The sequence below is a fragment of the Cervus canadensis genome, chromosome 21 (assembly GCF_019320065.1).
Source record: "Cervus canadensis isolate Bull #8, Minnesota chromosome 21, ASM1932006v1, whole genome shotgun sequence".
Lineage (NCBI taxonomy): Eukaryota > Metazoa > Chordata > Mammalia > Artiodactyla > Cervidae > Cervus > Cervus canadensis.
In genome coordinates this window covers 13,270,110-13,290,786 of record NC_057406.1, presented here as the reverse complement: position 1 = coordinate 13,290,786, position 20,677 = coordinate 13,270,110, and the positions used below count along the sequence as shown (strand labels likewise).

Genomic DNA, 20,677 nt, shown 5'->3' with positions numbered 1-20,677 from the left:
GGTTTGTAGCTGCAAACCCCTTAGGGACCTTGCACATAACCGTCTCTCTTCTATCCCTGGCTGGCAGCAACACGTCTCTGCCGCCCACCTATGTGTACTATCAGAGCAAGGCTTAAGCCTACACATGTTTGTTTGATGGTAATAATGGTTATAATTGTTTTAGAAGTAACAATAAATTTATTTTAAAACTTCCTACCAAATGTCACCCTAATCCCTTGACCTTGCTTCTCTTCCCCTGCCAAACTCATTCTGTTTCGAGAAGGGAATGGAATTGAGAACCCTCATGGGGAATAGGAAAAAGAGGATAAAATCATGTTTATGCTGGATAATAATTAAAGATTAATTTGGAATCACAGCCATACCTTCTGGGGCCCTGGGAGCATGGCCACCCCTCCTTCTCTCATTAAAGATCACTTGGAACCATGGGACTGGCTGATTAATGAGAGACTCTTCTGTGATCTGAGTCCCTCTCATCTGGAAGACATCTGTTAGGGAGCCCTGGAGAGGGGGGTGCAAGCCCCCAACTCCACCAGGCTCTCCACTGAGGACACGTTACAAATTATTTCACCCAGCCTGCTTCCACAAAAGACCTGAAATACTCTGTTCTAGCTTTGTAGCTGTGGACAGGGCATTGGGCTAATTGACCCTCCTGTCTGGAAGGAAATCTATGACAGACCTAGATGGTGTATTAAAAAGCAGAGACATCACTTTGCCGACAAAGGTCCATATAGTCAAACCCATGGTTTTTCCAGGGCTTCCCTGGTAGCGCAGCTGGTGAAGAATCTGTCTGCAATGAGGGAGACCTTGGCTCGATCCCTGGGTTGGGAAGATCCCCTGGAGAAGAGAACGGCTACCCACTCCAGTATTCTGGCCTGGAGAATTCCATGGGCCATAGAGGCCATGGGGTTGCAAAGAGCTGGACACGACTGAGTGATTTCAGTTCACATGGTTTTTCTAATAGTGATGTACCGGTGTGAGAGTTGGTCCATAAAGAAGGCTGAGCACTGAAGAACTGATGCATTCAAATTGTGGTGCTGGAGAACAGTCTTGAGAGTCCCTTGGACAGCAAGGAGATCAAACCAGTCAATCCTAAAGAAAATCAACCCTGAAAATTCATTGGAAGGACTGATGCTGAAGCTGAAGCTCCACCTGATGTGAAGAGCTGACTCATTGGGAAAGACCCTGATGCTGGGAAAGATTGAGGGCAGAAGGAGAAGGGGGCGACAGAGGATGAGATGGTTGAATGGCATCACCAACTCAATGGGCATGAGTTTGAGCAAACTCCAGGAAACAGTGAAGGACAGGGAAGCCTAGTGTGCTACAGTCCATGGGGTCACAAAGAGTCGGACACGACTGAGCAACTGAACAACAGCAGCATCTGGGACTTTGAAAATTAAGAGGGATTGAAGCTCCACTTAAGAGTGTGTGTGACTAAAAGATGCACAGTCTGTTTTGTGCATCCTGTGTTTAGCTCTTCGTGACCCAGATAACCATGATGGTTCAATCACTCACCTAGAGCCAGACATCCTGGAATGTGAAGTCAAGTGGGCCTTAGGAAGCATCACTACAAACAAAGCTAGTGGAGGTGATGGAATTCCAGTTGAGCTCCTTCAAATCCTAAAAGATGATGCTGTGAAAGTGCTGCACTCAATATGCCAGCAAATTTGGAAAACTCAGCAGTGGCCGCAGGACTGGAAAAGGTCAGTTTTCATTCCAATCCCTAAGAAAGGCAATGCCAAAGAATGCTCAAACTACCACACAATTGCACTCATCTCACACGCTAGTACAGTAATGCTCAAAAGTCTCCAAGCCAGGCTTCAGCAATACATGAACCATGAACTTCCAGATATTCAAGCTGGATTTCGAAAAGGCAGAGGAACCAGAGATCAAATTGCCAACATCCGTTGGATCATTGAAAAGGCAAGAGAGCTCCAGAAAAACATCTGCTTTATTGCTATGCCAAAGCCTTTGACTGTGTGGATCACAACAAACTATGGAAAATTCTTCAAGAGATGGGAATACCAGACCATCTTACCTGCCTCCTGAGAAATCTGTATGCAGGTCAAGAAGCAACAGTTAGAACTGGACATGGAACAACAGACTGGTTCCAAATTGGGAAAGGAATATGTCAAGGCTGTATATTGTCACTCTGCTTAATTAACTCAAATGCAGAGTACATCATTTGAAATGCTGGGCTGGATGAAGCATAAGCTGGAATCAAGATTGCTGGGAGAAATATCAATAACCTCAGATACGAAGATTATACCACCCTTATGGTAGAAAATGAAGAAGACCTAAAGAGCCTCTTGATGAAAGTGAAAGAGGAGAGTGAAAAAACTGGCTTAAAACTCAACATTCAAAAAATGAAGATCATGGCATCGGTCCCATCACTTCATGGCAAATAGATGGGGAAACAATGAAAACAGTGAGAGACTTTTTTTTGGGGGGGGGTTCCAAAATCACTGCAGATGGTGACTGCAGCCATGAAATTAAAAGATGCTTGCTCCTTAAAAACAGAGACATTACTTAACCAACAAAGGTCCATCTAGTCAAAGCTATGGTTTTTCCTGTAGTCATGTATGGCTTTGACAGTTGGACTATAAAGGAAGCTGAGCACCAAAAAAACTGATGCTTTTGAACTGTAGTGTTGGGGAAGACTCTTGAGAGTCCCTTGGACTGCAAGGAGATCCAACTAGTCTATCCTAAAGGAAATTAGTCCTGAATATTCATTGGAAGGACTGATGCTTAAGCTGAAACTCCAATACTTTGGCCATCTGATGTGAAGAATTGACCCGTTGGAAAAGACCCTGATGCTGGGAAAGATTGAAGGCAGGAGGAGAAGGGGATGACAGAGGATGAGATGGTTGAATGGCATCACTGACTTGACAGACATGGGTTTGAGCACGTTCCGGTAGTTGGTGATGGACAGGGGAGCCTGGCGAGCTTCAGTGCATGAGGTTGCAAAGAGTCAGCAAAGAGGTTGCAAAGAGTCGTTGCTCAGCAACGACTGTGCAACTGAACTGAACTGAACTGATTTATCCTCTTGCAAATGATCACTACTCCTGTGAAGGGTAACTTCCTAGGTCCCGGGGCTCTAAACTGGTTCCTTCGATTAGATTATTAGACAGGAGGTAAAGGAATTCTAACGAGAGATGATAGCAAAAGGAAAGTGGGTAAAGGTTAGCAAGGAGCCCAGGCCATCCCTTGCTTCCTTTAGAGTTTTATTTCAAGCCTGATCTATGAGGTGGGGAAATTGAGCCCTTATCTGCTCAAACACTGGGATGAATCAACAGGCGAGGATCTGAGGGCATTCTGTGTTTCTCCAGAAAGACAAGGCGGCCAGGGCAAACACAGCTGCTTCCAAGGCAAGCTGTAAGCAGCGATCTGGCTCTGTGATCGGCAAATACGTGGACGGCACAGGGATGCTCAGAAGGTAAGCCATCCCACTTTGCTTCCCTGCTATCTGTTCCTTGGCCTTGCAGGGTTGGGAGCAGGCTCTGAGCACATGCTGAGTGCAGTTGGCCCTGGCGGGAAGCCTGGGGTCAGCCACGTGCACGCCCGTTGAATCCTGAAGGACATGTGCCTTCTTGTTCTGATGTCAAGGTGCAGGGTGAGTCCCAGGACAGGTTGTTGGTCCTGGGCTGCCCCAGCCTGCAGTGTTCCTGCAGGGGGCGCTGAAGAGCAGCTGCAAATCAGCCCAGGGACAGAGAGGGTGGGAGGAAGAGGGGTCAGCAACGGGGAAGGCGGGAATGCCAGGCAGGGCTCTGCGGTCTGTCGGGCAGAAGGATGTTCCTGGTCTTCCAGGCACAGGACTGTGTGAGTCTGAAGGGTAATTATAGTGGAGTATGGAATCTCCATGGGCTTCCCTGATGTTTCAGATGGTAAAGAATCTGCCTGCAATGCAGAAGACCCGGGTTTGATCCCTGGGTCGGGAAAATCGCCTGGAGAGGTGAATCCCTACCCACTCCCATATTATTGCCTAGAGAATTCCATGGACAGAGGAGTCTGGCAGGCTATAGTTCACGAGGTCACAAAGAGTCAGATGCGACTGAGCAACTAACACTTCACTTACCTCATGGAATCTCCAATCATTAATTCCTTTGCAGATGAGCATGGGGTCTGAACTTCACAGACTCCTCTCAATAATTCAAAGTTAATTAACTCAGGGATAATGTGCTTGGTTGCTCCTGGACAGCACTTGAGTCCCCAGAGGAGTGGCCCATTGCTCCTGGAGAGCGGCAAGCTAGACCCCTGCCCTCTCTTCTATGGATCATGTGCTCCGTGCCCACGATGGCCACAGAGAGGTAGAGACAGTCAGATCCCCAAGAGTAAAACCCAGGAGTGATTGTGTGAACTTGCTCATCTGGGAGAACCTGAGGACAGCAACCAGGAAATAAAAAGATATGCAAAGTGGAGCTGACCTGGGATGTCAATCCACTGATCTGTCAAAATCTTGAATTTGATCATCATCAATTCCTTTTCTAAACAGCTGAGCATGGGATGCAACATGGGAGCCAAAAAGATGCAACATGGGAGCCAAATTCCTGCAGTAATTGTTCTCTTGGTTCCTTGGAACTGAATATATGCTCTCAACAAGCACTGCCTGGTTGCCTACTGCGTACCAGTCATTCTTTGAATTCTAGGAAGCCTCCAAAGATCCAAAGATCGATTAGGCATGAGTCCTGCCCTTAATATCCATTATCGAGTACCTGCTGTGTGCGGGACACAGTGCTGTGTGCTGGGCTACAGGGATCAAGAAAATAGACCCCACCTCTGCTTTCAAGGAACCTACAGTTGAGAGGAGGAAACAGACTTTAATTGATGAATAATCAATATCGAGAACTCTGAATTCCTGTAGACTTTGGCAGAGGTGCCTGTTCTCTGCCACTCACACATTGTGTCTGGTGTCAGAACCAAAGAGGAACTTAGTCATGCTATGCTGATGGGACTCCAGAGTGTAACAGTGCTTGAAAATTGCCCAGGGAGAAGCTTTTGCCAAGAAACAATTTGTTTTAGGGTCATTTCATTTTAGGATCATTTCAGTGGCCATTTCTTTCCTGGGTGCAAGGACTTTAAAAAGCCATGCTCTGCCTGTGCATACACAGTGTGTGTGTGAGAGAGAGTACGTGTGTGTGAGTGGGGTTGTTTGTGAGTGGGTGTGTGTATGAGTGTGTATGTTACTGGGTGTGAGTGGGTGAGTGTGTAAGTGGGTGAGTGTGTGTGACTGGGTGTGAGTGGGTGAGTGTGTAAGTGTGTGAGTGTGGGTGTGAGTGGGTGCGTGTGTGTGTGTGTGAGTGGGTGAGTGTGTGTGTGTGTGAGTGGGTGAGTGTGTGTGTGTCTGAGTGGGTGAGTGTGTGAGTGTGTGAGAGTGGGTGAGTGCGTGTGTGTGAGAGTATGTGTGTGTGAGTGGGTGTGTGTATGAGTGTGTGTGAGAGTGGGTGAGTGTGTGAGGGTGTGTGTGAGTGGGTGTGTGTATGAGTGTGTATGAGAGTGGGTGAGTGTGTGTGTGAGTGTGTGAGGGTGTGTGTGAGTGGGTGAGTGTGTGAGTGGGTGTGAGTGTGTGTGTGTGTGAGTGAGTGTGAGTGGGTGTGAGTGGATGAGTGTGTGTGTGAGTGTGTGTGACTGGGTGAGTGCGTGTGTGTGCATGCATGTTGCTCACATGCTCACACATGTGCACATGTGTGTGCAGGCAGAGAGAAAGCAGATGGGAACACTAATTGTGTGCTGAAGTGGGTGAGCACTTAGTAGGCTCATGAGAATGTAAGAGAAATTTGTTGAAAAGGTGACAGTTTCTGTTAAAGACTGATTTTATCAGTAAATCTAAACATTCTTAAATTCCCACAAATCTTTTATTTTATATCAGGGGACGAAACTAAGTCAGCATTTTGTGAGTAAGTGCTGTATCCCCATTTCTCTTTCAGAATCGTCCATAACTTACGAACAGTAATACACTTTTTTTTTCTTTTTCTTTCTGCTGTCGGTCCTTAAGAACCAGAAATGCCAGAAACCGGGGAGCAAAGCGAAGGGGATTCTCCATTCGGCATATTCTGTGTCCTTCCGCCCTGTCGCCTCACTGCCGCTTCCTGCTCCATTTTCTCTTCTAATCCTCGTGTGTGTTTCGATTTTGGACTCAAGTCCCTTCCCATACAACCGCCCTCTGACTTGTTCGCAGTGGCGTGAGGGGGGAGAGCCCCGAGGGGCCTTTGCTCTCAAGCCTCGAGGACACAGCCCACGCACTGACCCACGTCCAGCGCCCGAGTCCTCCACCTCCTGCTTCTCCTGCTTCTGGCTGCTCGGACCGTCCGAGGCCGCTCACTTCTGACTCTCCGGAGAAAGGGAGAAGAAGCGGGTGGAGGGCCCTCCCTGGCTTCCTCGCCAGCCCCAAGCCGGTGGATGCCTGCTGTGCTGGGGCCCCCTTCCCAGGGCAGCGACCCCCTCGCCTGCCTCCCTGAGGGCTGCTTCCCTAGCGGGTCTGGTTTGTGCCCCAGCTTATCAGGGAGGTGGGCAGGGCGGTCGGGCAGGGAAACTGGCCTGGAGGGTTGGCGTCTGACTTGGGGACATGCGGCTGAGAAGGGCTGGTGTCCGACCTGGGCGAAGGCCGCCCGCTGTTGACCCAGGAGCTTTCTTTGCACGGCTGTTACACTCCTGTCTTCACAGCTTTCCTTCTCCTTCAGGCACCTCCCACAGCCTGGACCAGTGTAGTATGTCAGGATGGCTGTAGACGCCTGAGTCAAGTGCTCCTTGAGAGCAAGGACTGTGTCATTAGCTTAAAACCTGGAGCCACCGTCACCTTCACCTCCATCCTCTTCTTTGCTTTTATCATCACCTTCACTTTCATCATCATCTTCACCTTCATTGTAAAGACATTCCGTGAAAGAGCTAAAGCATGCGGAGTCTGCTTTTCCCGTTCCTAGCTCCTCTCTGCCCCCAAAGTGTGTGCTTCCTCAACTGTCTGTCACGGAAGCCGTCGGGCAGCCCCCAGCCTCCGCTCAGATACATGTTACGATATTGTCCCCACTCTTTGTCCCCCCACCAAACAGCCAGTCCGAGGAGGAGGAGGATGTGTTTGGCATCCAGAGGCGGAGAAACTCCCTGGGCCTGAGTGGGTGCCCCATTACAGAAGAGGAGCCGGGGCCCGGAGGACCGCTCACCCGGCGGCTCCGCAGGATCATCTCCATTGAAGAGGACCCCCTGCCCCAGCTGCTGGGGGGCGGCTTTCAGCAGCCGCTGAGCAAATGCTCAGAAGAGGAGGAGGCCTCCAGCCAGGGGTTGGATGGACAAAGTGGACGTACCCGACCTCTGGGACTCATGCCCACGTCTCCCCGAGGGCAGCCTGTGGGAAAAGAAGCCCTGTCTGAGGTACGAGTGTTCCCACGCTGGCTTGTAGGTCACCCTGTGCCTTGTCCCTTGATCGTGAGCCCAGGGCAGCTCAGGGGTCAGACGCAGCAAGCCTGACCACACACTGAGTTTGTGTCCATTGGGTACCACCCTCCCCCTCCATCATGAGAGTCGTGACAAAGACTTGGGGGCCTGGGGATGCTCTCCTGACAACTTCTGTTGCTGGCCCCACTCCCTACCCTATGCACTCTTTTCTGATTCAGATTTAAAAGCCTTCATGGAGTAAGATGGACTCTCTGCTGGGCCTTGAACATCACATAGTATGTACTTTAAACATGGTCCCTCTTCTGGTACATTCTGCGACAGCTCCCTGCAGGCGCATCCCTGCTGGGGAGGTCTGTGCCCCACCCCTCTCCTCTCAGCTCCTAATCAGCTCACCTCCTGCTCCTCCCGCCAGTGTGACCCTCCACTACCCCCATCGCACTGCTGCCCCCTACCAGCTCTCCCTGCTGAGTTCTTGGGAGAAGGAGGCACACAGACCGTCCTCCTCTGGATCACTGATGAAACTCCTCACCCGGTTTGTGAGCCATGGGGTCAGCTCCTCAGCCCTGCGCCCACCACTGAACCCTCTAGAACAGCTCACGTGCCTCATGGCAGCCTTCAGAGCTGAGTGGTCCAGTGGTGCATTGGCCTGTGTGCCAGCCAGCCCTCTCCCGGCCCTGCACAGGGACTTCTTGGCCTTGGTTATCATTCTTGGGCCTGGATTAACACTCATGCCTACAAACCCCTGCTTGTAAAGGACCCTGGGCCATGGGACCCGGAAAGATTGGTGGGTGGAGCCCTCCCCCCCGCCCCGGCACGCCCTTCCCCCAAAGTGCACAGGCCACACTGGCTGGCAGTGGGCACAAATTGGGGCTTTAAATACCCCATGATGGTGGTGGAAGAAGTGTTATGAGGTCCGCGGGAGACAAAAGGAAGAGATGAAGCATCCTGTCTGCGGTGGCCTTTGATCCTCGCAATTGTCCAGTGAGGGGCGTCAGAGACCTGGTGCCCCCTTGGGAGTATGGGGAAGTAGAGCAGAGAGCGCGAGGCCGCACCCCCACCCCCTGCAGTGACGGCAGCCCAGCCCCTCCCCCGCCACCTGCCTTCCCCGCCACCACCCCCAGCCCGCGGGCTGCACACACGAGCTGCCCTTTAGCTGCGGCAGAAGCTGCTGCCGAGAGGAAATATATCCGCTGGAAGTCGCTCAGCAGCCTCAGCAGAGGGTCGCCTCCAAGGCCGCTGAGCCCTCGGTTGGAACCAGCTTTCTGGAAAGTAGTTTCAGAATAGGAATCAATATCTTTTAATGACCACCTCTGTAACCAGCATTTCTACCTCTAGCAACCATTCCTAAGGAAATAATTAAAGTCAGGCAGAAATTTCATTGAAGAATATAAGTGTATAAGAGCAAACAATGGGAAAAAAAAAACACTAGGGACACAAATTAGACTATAGTCATTTAATAGAATGTTATAGTGCATTTGCCGTGATATTTAATGGTTTGCCTTGGAAACGAACAGAGATCATTCTGTTGTTTTTGAGATTGCATCCAAGTACTGCATTTCGGACTCTTTTGTTGACCATGAAGGCTACTCCATTTCTTCTAAGGGATTCCTGCCCACAGTAGTAGATATAATGGTCATCTGAGTTAAATTCACCCATTCCAGTCCATCTTAGTTGGCTGATTCCTAAAATGTCGACATTCACTCTTGCCATCTCCTGTTTGACCACTTCCAATTTGCCTTGATTCATTGACCTAACATTCCAGGTTCCTATGCAATATTGCTCTTTACAGCATCGGACCTTGCTTCTATCACCAGTCACATCCACAACTGGGTATTGTTTTTGCTTTGGCTCCATCCCTTCATTCTTTCTGGAGTTATTGCTCCACTGATCTCCAGTAGCATATCGGGCACCTACCTACCTGAGGAGCTCCTCTTTCAGTATCCTATCATTTTGCCTTTTCATACTGTTGTTCATGGGGTTCTCAAGGCAAAAATACTGAAGTGGTTTGCCATTGCCTTCTCCAGTGGACCACATTCTGTCAGACCTGTCCACCATGACCTGTCCGTCTTGGGTGGCCCCACGTGGCATGACTTAGTTTCATTGAGTTAGACAAGGCTGTGGTCCTGTGATCAGATTGGCTAGTTTTCTGTGATTGTGGTTTCCATCTGTCTGCCCTCTGATGCCCTCTCGCAACACCTACCGTCTTACTTGGGTTTCTCTTACCTTGGATGTGGGGTGTCTCTTCACGGCTGCTTCAGCAAAGTGCAGCCGCTGCTTCTTACCTTGGACGAGGGATGTCTCCTCACAGCCAACCCTCCTGACCTTGGACGTAGGGTCGCTCCTCTCGGCCGTTCCTGCACCGTCGCAGCCTGGAACTCTCAGTCACCGCCCCTGACCTTGGGCGAGGGGTAGCTCCCCTCGGCCATGCTTCTGCGTGGTGGCTGAGACCCAAAAAAGATGTCCTTTTCATTATAGGGAACTGGAATGCAAAAGTAGGAAGTCAAGAAACACCTGAAGTAACAGGCAAATTTGACCTTGGAATATGGAATGAAGCAGGGCAAAGGCTAATAATAGCATTTTGCCAAGAGAATGCACTGGTCATAGCAAACACCCTCTTCCAACAACACAAGAGAAGACTCTACACATGGACATCACCAGATGGTCAACACCGAAATCAGATTGATTATATTCTTTGCAGCAAAAGATGGAGAAGCTCTATATAGTCAGCAAAAACAAGACCAGGATCTGACTGTGGCTCAGATCATGACCTCCTTATTGCAAAATTCAGATTTAAATTGAAGAAAGTAGGGAAAACCACTAGACCATTCAGGTATGACCTAAATTAAATCCCTTATGATTATACAGTGAAAGTGAGAAATAGATTTAAGGGACTAGATCTGATAGACAGAGTGCCTGATGAACTATGGATGGAGGTTCATGGCATTGTACAGGAGACAGGAAGCAAGACCATCCCCATGGAAAAGAAATGCAAAAAAGCAAAATGGCTGTCTGAGGAGGCCTTAAAATAGCTGTGAAAAGAAGAGAAGCGAAAAGCAAAGAGAAAAGGAAAGATATTCCCATTTGAATGCAGAGTTCCAAAGAATAGCAAGGAGAGATAAGAAAGCCTTCCTCAGTGATCAAGGCAAAGAAATAGAGGAAAACAACAGAATGGGAAAGACTAGAGATCTCTTCAAGAAAATTAGAGATACCAAGGGAACATTTCATGTAAAGATGGGCTCGATAAAGGACAGAAATGCTATGGACCTAACAGAAGCAGAAGATATTAAGAAGAGGTGGCAAGAATACACAGAAGAACTGTACAAAAAAGATCTTCACGACCCAGGTAATCACAATGGTGTGATCATTCATCTAGAGCCAGACATCCTGGAATGTGAAGTCAAGTGAGCCTTAGAAAGAATCACTACGAACAAAGCTAGTGAAGGTGATGGAATTCCAGTTGAACTCTTTCAAATCCTAAAAGATGATGCTGTGAAAGTGCTGCACTCAATATGCCAGCAAATTTGGAAAACTCAGCAGTGGCCGCAGGACTGGAAAAGGTCAGTTTTCATTCCAATCCCTAAGAAAGGCAATCCCGAAGAATTCTCAAACTACCGCACAATTGCACTCATCTCACACGCTAGGAACCATGAACTTCCAGATGTTCAAGCTGGATTTAGAAAAGGCAGAGGAACCAGAGATCACATTGCCAACATCCACTGGCTCATTGAAAAAGCAAGACAGTTCCAGAATAACATCTATTTCTGCTTTATTGACTATGCCAAAGCCTTTGACTGTGTGGATCACAATAAACTGTGGAAAATTCTGAAAGAGATGGGAATACCAGGCCACCTGACCTGCCTCTTGAGAAACCTATATGCAGGTCAGGAAGAAAGAGTTAGAACTGGACATGGAACAACAGACTGGTTCCAAATAGGAAAAGGAGTACCTCAAGGCTGTATATTGTTACCTTGCTTATTTAACTTATATGCAGAGAACATCATGAGAAACACTGGGCTGGAAGAAGCACAAGCTGGAATCAAGATTGCTGGGAGAAATATCAATAACCTCAAATATGCAGATGACACCACCCTTATGGCAGAAAGTGAAGAGGAACTAAAAAGCCTCTTGATGAAAGTGAAAGAGGAGAGTGAAAAAGTTGGCTTAAAGCTCAACATTCAGAAAACTAAGATCATGGCATCTGGTCTCATCACTTCATGGGAAATAGATGGGGAAACAGTGTCAGACTTTATTTTTGGGGGCTCCAAAATCACTGCAGATGATGATTGAAGCCATGAAATTAAAAGACACTTACTCCTTGGAAGGAAAGTTATGACCAACCTAGATAACATATTAAAAAGCAGAGACATTACTTTGCCAACAAAGGTCCATCTAGTCAAGGACACAGTGTTGGTGGTATCCTGTCTGCAAAATAAGTGCTCTGCTAGGGTGGGGCGGGGCTGGGGAGAGTGCAGAGCAAGGTCAGCCCCCACCTCTGTGGCCTGGGCCATCTCCTTCCAGCCTGGGTTCCATGTTCCTCATCGTCCTGGGCCTGGGCCACACCTATGGCTGCACTGAGCTTTAGTCTCAAACAAATTACACATGGAGACACCAGGCTGGCAGAGAGTGGTGCTTGTGTAGGAATAAAGAACATGGGGCCGGGATAGTGTTTCTGAGCATGGGTTTCTTTTCTCTTTTTTAAAAGATGAGTTTAAATTCCTATAATTGACCTTGAATTTCCTGCTAAGTATGGCATGGAATTGATTTCTCCCCAAAAGGCTGTAAATGGCTTTTCTCTGAAACTGCTAATACTGGCTGCAGCTCCATTACAGTATTTGTCCATGAGAGGAGCTAATTCCCCCAGATCCACTTCTAAATGGACTCTAAAGAGCCTGCTCACTCGGCCAGCAGTGCCAGGCAGGGCTTAAGAGCAGGATTTGAATGATTGTGTGGCTCTCTGGACTTCATGACCCTTGGGGGAAAGGACCCACAATGGTCCTCGCCCGGCTTCCCATGCCATCCCCCATGTCCTGGAACAAGTCCATTTCCTACTGGCTGGAGCATCCCAGAGTAACGTGCTGGCCAGCCCCAGGTCCCTCCCCTTACTGGGCAGAGAAGGGAAAGCATGACCATGTTCTGGAAAGTTCTCCCCATAGCCTGGCATTTCAGGATTTGCCACACTACTGACAGAGATTGTCTTGCCACAATTGGAAAAAAAACAATAAGGCCATAAATTCAGTTCAGTTCAGTTGGTTCAGTCACTCAGTCGTGTCCAACTCTTCGACCCCATGGACTGCAGCACGACAGGCCTCCCTGTCCATCACCAGCTCCTGGAGTTTATTCAAACTCATGTCCATTGAGTCGGTGATGCCATCCAACCATCTCATCCTCTGTCGTCCCTTTCTCCTCCTGCCTTCAATCTTTCCCAGCATCAGGGTCTTTTCAAATGAGTCCTTCCAAAGAACACCCAGGACTGATCTCTTTAGGATAGACTGGTTGGATCTCCTTGAAGTCCAAGGGACTCTCAAGAGTCTTCTCCAACACCACAGTTCAAAAGCATCAATTCTTCAGTGCTCAGCTTTCTTTATAGTCCAACTCTCACATCCATACATGACTACTGGAAAAACCATAGCTTAGACTAGACGGACCTTTGTTGGCCATAAATTAAACTATATTAACAGAATGTTATAGCACTGTTAAAAATCACACTTTCAGGACTTCCCTGGTGGCTCAGTGAGGAAGGAAACACAGGTTTGATCCCTGGTCCAGAGAGATTCCAAATGCTGTGGGACAACTAAGCCCATGGGCCATAACTACCAAGCCTGTGCTCGAGAGCCCGGGAACTGCAACTGCTGAAGCCATGTGCTGCCATCACCAAAGCTGTGCGCCCTGGAGCCCGTGATCTGCATCAAGAGAAGCCACTGCAGTGAGAAGCCCATGCAACACAAGTACAGAGCAACCCCCGCTTGCCACAACTAGAGAAAAGCCCTCACAGCAATGAAGACCCAGCTCAGCCAAAAATTAATTAATTAATTTTAAATAATTTTTAAAAATCACACTTTCAAAAAACGTTGGTGATTCAGAGCACTATTCATAATTTAATAATATATTAAAAATAGAAAATTACATATAAATTTAAATTTATGTGTAATTAAGTAAATTACATATAATATCTCAAATCGCTCTCAAAAATCACCTATTGCCTCATCTATATAGAAAAAACCCTGAAACAAATGCATCAAAATAGAAACAGTGGCCATTTCAGGGTGGTGGGATAAATGATGAATAATTATTTTCCTCTCTACTAAGTTTTCTAATTTTTAAAATTAGTATTTATCACTTTTAATTTTTAAAGCTTTTTTTTTTTAATGAGTGTGGGTTTCTTTTTTCTTCTTTTATTTCGAGGGCAGACAGGGCCCCTAGATGAAGTTGATGAGATGGGATGGCAGGGCAGCGTGCAAGAAGGCAGGCTCATCCTCCATCCAGTCTAAGCTTCCAGTGATGGGGCTGAAATAAGAGGCCCGACCCCAGCCTGGGATGATTCAGCCCCCAGGATATAGATAAGCCTTCTTTTTCTAGCTCTCCATCTCCCTGCCGACACCCCACCTTGTCCTTCCTAATCACTCCGCACAGAAAACCTCCACCTCCTCCTTAAAGCCCAGGCCAAAGCACCCTGCACCCCGAGACCCTTGACCCCCTGACCGTGCTCCCTGGACACTTGGAACGTCATGCTGTGACTCTGTACACACGGCCTCCTTCCCTCCGCCACAAACCCAGCCCAGCACAGGGTCTGTGGCCCAGCACACGGGCATCAGTGGTGCTGGAATGCATGTCTCTCTTCCCACATCTGACGTTGGAAGGAGCCCCGGTGCCCTGAACCCGAAGCTTCTTGCATCCGAGGCCGGAGCTGGAGCAGCCTCCCTCGCTGGTTGCTGGTCTCTCCCTGGACGCCATAAGGACAGTGAGGGGTGGGGGTGGCAGGTGCGGGGACTGGTGACTGTCCCAGTGGTTGACCCAACTGTCTGCCTTCCGCAGAAGGAAGGCTCCCCGTCCACCCCAGACCGGCTCTTCAAGATCGTGTTCGTGGGCAACTCCTCCGTGGGGAAGACGTCTTTCTTGGGCCGGTTCTGCGATGGCAGGTTCTCCCCAGGCTCGGCAGCCACTGTGGGTGAGTTTTCTGCCCGAGGCTGGACCCTAGCCCACCTCTGGGAATGGGTGGCTGTGAGAAGGGGGCCCAAGTAGGGACTTGGAGCCCTGTGGGAAGGGCTATGGGCTAGGCTGGTAGGTGAGGACCATGTCTGCCCAGTGCTCCATGAGGATGCAACCACAAATGCTTCCTACGTCTGGCCTGAAGGGGACCTGAAGTTAGCACAGATGGACTGCTGGCCCTTTGTCCCCTTTCTGAGCCCGACTCTCTTGAATCATGCCTTCCCCACTTTCTCTGTGTGTGTGTGTGTGTGTGTGTGTGTGTGTGTGTGTGTGCATGCACTTGTGTAGATAGGCAGGGCACAGGACAGTGTTCTGGTGGCTTCTTTTACCTGTCAGCTGTCCCCATCCTGCATCCCAGGCCTGCTGGTAATAGCTGGAGTCCATTGTGGATGCTTTTTAAGCTCAGCTACTAGCTGATCAGGTCTTTGTCTGCTCCCGTCGCTATCTGGGTAATTCTGTGTTTAGGTGGGCTTCCCACGTGGCTCCATGGTAGAGAATCCACTTGCCAATGCAGGAGATGCATGGGTTCCATCTCTGGGTCAGGAAGACCCTTTGGAATCAGAAATGGCAACCTACTCCAGTATCCTTGCCTGGGAATTCCCATGGACAGAGGAGCCTGTCAGGCTACAGTCAGTCCATGGGGTTGCAATGAGTCAGACACGACTGAGTGACTGAGCACAAATCTATTTAGGTAGAGGCCTTGGCCCCTTCTCCCAGAGTTGCTCCTTGCCTTGCGATATGTAGTAGAACCCAAGGGCATTATCGACCTTTTAGCTTCTCCCAAATACGGTCACTCAAGCCAAAAAAATAAATGAATCCATGGAGTGTCTTCTATATGCCACTTAACCTTGCTGATAAGAAAGTGAAGTGAAAAGTGTTAGTTGATCAGTGGTGTGTGACTCTGTGACCCCATGGACTGTAGCCCAACAGGCTTCTTGGTCCATGGAATTTTCCATGCAAGAACAATGTTGTATTAGTTTCTGCTGGATGCCAAAGTGAATCAGCTGTATGTACACACACAGCCCTTCCTCTTGAGCCTCCCTCCCACCCCCACCATCCCACCGCTAGGTCATCACGGGGCACCAGGCTGAGCTCGCTGTGTTATAGAGCAGCTTCCCTCTAGCTGTCTGTTTTACCCATGGTCGTGTCTATACGTCAAGGCTGCTCTCCCAATTCGTCCCACCCTCCCCTTCCCTTTCTGTGCCCACGCGTCTGTTCTCTATTTCTGCCTCTCTATTCCTGCCCCCAAAGTAGGTTCATCAGTACCTGTTTTCTAGATTCCATATATATGTATTAATATGTGATATTTGTTTTTCTCTTTCTGACTTACTTCACTCTGTGTGACCGACTCCAGATCCATCCACATCTCTACAAATGACCCAATTTCATTCCTTTTTATGGTGGGGAATATTCTTTATCCATTCATCTGTTGGTGGACATCTAGGTTGCTTCCATGTCCTGGCTATTGTAGAGAGTGCTGTGATGAACACTGGGATACATGTGCCTTTTTGCATTATGGTTTTCTGAGGGTTTATGCCCAGGAGTGGGATTGCCAGATCATATGATAGTTCTATTTTAGCTTTTTGAGGCCCTTCCATACTGTTCTCCACAGTGGCTGCATCAATTTGCATCCCTACCTAATAGTTATCGTTTCCATCTGTCTTCCCAAGAACCCTGAAAGGCAAGCACTGCTTTCAGCCCAATACATGGACCAGGACTCTGAGGCAGGCCCAGAGAAGTCCAGAGGCTGGTCCTCATTCTCATCAGCTGGTTGGTGCTCACATTGGCCCCCCCATGCACCCTTGCTGTTCCAGCCCACTGTCTCCCTAGCAACACGGAGTTGTGTTGGCATAGGCAGGGCAGTCTGCTGAGGTCCAGGGGGACATCAAAAATCCTGGACCTTTACCCCAGCTCTGCCACTGGCCATGTGACTCCAGAGGTATTTCTTCTTTGTGCTGCAGTTTTCCTCACCTGAAAAAAATGAAAGATTTGAACGAAGCCACCCAAGATTTCTTCCAAGCCCAGTACTCTGTCCAGACCACCCTTGACCCCTGTATAAGATCCCTTGGCCTTACAAGCTGGCCCTCGGAGATAAACTTTCCTGCCCCAGAAAACTGCTTTGGGAGACTCCGAGATCTCTTCTAGGATAACCTAAATGGGCCCTTCTTTCCAATTTTCCTCCTATGGATGGTTCTTTCCTGTAGGCTGCAGGCACCCCGTTCTTATGGCTGAGCCTTTTCAGATTCCAAATCTGGGGGCCCCTCTTACCCCACTTCTGCCCCGTTCCACATGGAGACTCAGAGCCTCCAAAGGGGAAGAATCGGGACTCTGACAAGAAGACACCCAGAAGACCCTGCTGCATGTGACTGGAGACAGATGGCTCAGAGTGACCCAGTGTGCCAAGTGTGGTGACCCTGGAAGCGACCTCTCTGGAGCTGGACTGGCCCTCCCTGGAGCGTTCTGTGGGGTGACCACAGAACTACCCCCGAGGTCATACCTTGGGCATCAGCCTGTGGGAGCAGAGGGGAGATGCTTCACCCCCCAGGGCAGCCCCTACGCCATGCACATGTTGCCTCTCCTGTTGGAAAAATCAGAGAATCGGGGTCTGCTCACACCTCCAACCAGTGTCTCTGAGATGGAGAACTCTGGAAAAGAGATTATCAGACTAATTTGCACTTCCCAGGAGGCCAATTACGGAAACACCGACAATTTACGATGGGGAAAAATATCATCGTTTCTAAATCTAGAATACCCTTCCTCTCACTGCGCAAGGGGAGCCCAGAGCATCAGCTGGAATCAGCGTCTCTGGCACATGCGTCAGGGAGCCAATGTCACGCCAGCTGCCTGGAAGATGCTCCCTTTAAAGATACAGGCAAGGCACTGAGTCCTGGGCTCCGGGGGCTCCAGGAGCCTGAGTCCCATAGGCACAGCAGCCCTGGACCCTCAGCACAGACCTACAGGGACATGGCAGTGCTTGCAAGCTCTCCTCCTTCTCCGAAGAGACTTCCTGATCGCCCAGCCCCTCGTGAGCACATGACTTGTCCTTGCCCGTTGGCTTGTGCAGAATCTGGGTTCCACAATGCAGCAGTGTGTCTTGGGGTGCCCTGCCTCCCAGACCATATGTCCCTTCAAAAGCAGGTGCGTGGGTCCTTTGAGTGGCCTGGAAATGTCAAATGATGCTTCCTGTAGAATTCTGGAGCTCGTGTTGTCGAGGAGAAGAGAGGCTGTTGGAGGCAAAGGCTCTGAACCCAGGACTGTGAGTCCAGGGCTCTCCCTGAGGCCCCACCTTGGTTCACAGGCTCCTGCTTTAAACCACGGGCCATGCCCCAAGGTGTTCCTTCTGAAAGCTTTCCTGGCAGGATGCCCTCTGACCTCTCCTGGGCACCAGTCAGGTTCCATCCATCTCCTCGTCTGCACAGAGAAATTCTGGGAGCTTGCGTCCATGACATCACTGGCTCTCCCCACTCCCAAGCCCGTGTGCTCGGACTGACTGCTTGGGAAGGTGAAGGCTGCCCTTCCTGGGGCCCATCACCCAGCTCTGACCCGCACATCCCACCACACACACAATCCACCGAGATGGGCCTTGGGGTCCAGTCCTCATTCAGGAACCACTTAAGTTGCAATCTAGGGGTCACCTGCGAGTGTTCACTGAAGCAGCAGGATGTAAAGGTCATGGACGCCCAACTTTCCCCACACCCCCATCACACCTCAGTTTATAGATGGGGAAAGCAAAGTCCCCCAAATAGGGTGAAGTCAAGTCCTCAAGGTCACATGGCTGCTTGGAGGCAGGAACACGGGGTCTGGGCTCCTGGAGCGTTGGAACCGGTGCAGGGGTCTCAGAAATCCCTCTAGTCCCATGTCCCTCTGTGAGGCCCTTTCTCCTGGACTGACACCCCGTGTCCTCCCAGCCTCACGCTCCTGTCCAGCTTGTTCGTCTCTTTCCCAGCCTGTGGGTCTGAGGCTGCAGGGAGGGGTGCCCTGGGGGCCAGCAGGGACTCACCAAGCTCCTGGTCCACTGTGCTCCCTGCAAGACAAGCTCCCTGCCTCCAGCAGAGCAGTCATCAGTAAGGTCAAGGGACCCAGCCAGCCCTCCGTCACCTGCCTTTCCACCAAACACAGGGCTCATCCTTGGGTCTTCAGGGGCTTCAGACCAGGCCCCAGAGGTATCAGCTGCGGTTGGTTTTCTCCTGAGCTGTTATCAGATGGCAGGCAGCTACTCTGTCTCCCAGAGCACCCATGGGGGAAGCCCATGCGCTTGAGCCAAGGAGATACCCTTGGGTCTGGTTCCCACCTGTTCTGATGGGAGTGCTGAGCCCTGGACTCTCTGGGTGAAATGAAGCTGCTGGGTGCCCCATGCCCAGGGTGCTGCTGTGAAGAGAGGAACGAGCCTCAGAACTGGGTTTGCAACTCGGTGAGGCTGCTGACCAGCTCGGGCAAAGAGGGTCTCCTGCTTCTTCAGCCTTCCATGGTGGGGAGGGGGTGGAGATGTGTGCACTTGCATGTATGGGGGTGTGTGTGTGCAGATAGCAACCCTCATGTGGATGTCACAGGGGAGCTCTGTGAGGAGGGAGGGATGTCACGTGGGAACTGGGAATGCCAAGCCTTCTACCTTTGAGACCCATCGCTCTGTTCCTCACCCAGGTGTGGGCACCCTCTCTCTGACCTTCTTCTGGGAACCCAGGGTGTCTGCGGTCCTGCTGACATTCTAGGAGCTGACGACCCTCCCATCTCTCCTGCCCTGCCAGCCCCTCACGCCCCTTTGCCTGGACACTGTGGCGGGAATGCCTTTTTCTGTCGACTGCCTCTTATCTGCCTGTCCACCTGTCTGTCTCTCTGGCCAGCGGCTGCTACTGTTCCTCCCTGGCCCCTCCAGAGTAAGGACCCCAGAAGCTGGGCCTTTTTGAAGGTGGAGGAGGTTTCTCACTGGTTTCAAGATCTGATGACTTAAGAGGGAAAAGTGTTTTAAACCTGGTTGAACATCTGTGAACATCCTTACAGGATGTGGGATGGAGGAATGTTTGTTATCAAAGAACCACATTTAGGTCCTCAGTCTGAGGTCTGCTCTGGGGCACATGGTGTGTCTCCCTGCCCTGTGGCCTCTCTCTGGGGTCCATGACTCCAGGGGTGGGGGGTGGTCACAGCCTCAGAGGGATAATTGCAAGGGGCTTGAAGGCTGGGATTGGAACTTTGCTGGTGGCTTAAATGGTTAAGAATTTGAAGATTCTTAGTGCAGAGGAGCTGGGTTTGATTCTTGGATCAGGAAGATCCCCTGGAGAAGGGAATGGCAATCCACTCCAGTATTTTTGCCTGGAGAATCCCACAGACAGAGGAGCCTGGCGGGCTGTAGTCCATGGGGTCGCAAAGAGTTGGACACAACACTTTCACTGGTGGCTGGGATTAGGAACTCTGGACCCAACTCTAGGGGAAATGTTGCCTCTGATTCCCTCCCCAGCCCCTCTAATTCTCTCTGCCCCACCCACTGCCAAGCCCTCCCCTCTTCCTACTTCCCCCCCTTCACCTATCTTTGCATCACCTATGGGAGTCTGAACATGTGATCCATTCCCCCCAAGGATATCTGAATTTTATTATAGACATTTTGAAAAGGATTGCAGGGGGAAAGAAGGAAAGGAGGAAGGGAAGGGGGAGGGAGGAATCTGAGGACAGTCTTTCTGTCTCCTCATCTTGACCATGAGGGAATGAATTCATGAAGGACAATTTTTCACCTTAGTAGAATGCTTTTCCATATGTGAACTCTCTGATCCCTAAAGAGGGACACTGCAGCGAGGGGCCTGCAGTTCAGAGGGGTTCAGTGGTTGGATCGAGGTCCCACAGCTGGTCAGTGGCTGAGACAGGACCAGAGCCCAGGTCCCCGGGCTCGGCGTCCAGGGCTCTGTCCACGCCCACATCACCGGTCAGGAGCTGCAGAGGGGAGGGCCGTCCCTGGGGCTGCCGGGTGGGGGCGTGGCTTCTGGATTGGGCGTGATGCTCGGCTCCACCCACAGGCATCGATTACCGCGTGAAGACGGTGTGTGTGGACGGCTCGCGGGTGGCCGTGCAGCTGTGGGACACGGCGGGGCAGGAGAGGTGA

The 20,677-nt window shown here is 50.3% G+C and overlaps 1 protein-coding gene across 4 annotated transcripts in view; it reads left to right on the top strand.

The window, feature by feature from the left end:
- The window catches only part of CRACR2A (calcium release activated channel regulator 2A), a 153,813-nt gene that overhangs the window by 111,555 nt on the left and 21,581 nt on the right, over positions 1–20,677 (top strand). For all 4 annotated transcript variants that reach the window (XM_043439964.1, XM_043439965.1, XM_043439967.1 and 1 more), the window contains 4 exons: positions 3,327–3,433; positions 7,041–7,359; positions 14,416–14,548; positions 20,592–20,673. In XM_043439964.1, the coding sequence (XP_043295899.1) occupies positions 3,327–3,433; positions 7,041–7,359; positions 14,416–14,548; positions 20,592–20,673 (641 nt within the window). The remainder of the gene's footprint in view (positions 1–3,326; positions 3,434–7,040; positions 7,360–14,415; positions 14,549–20,591; positions 20,674–20,677) is intronic.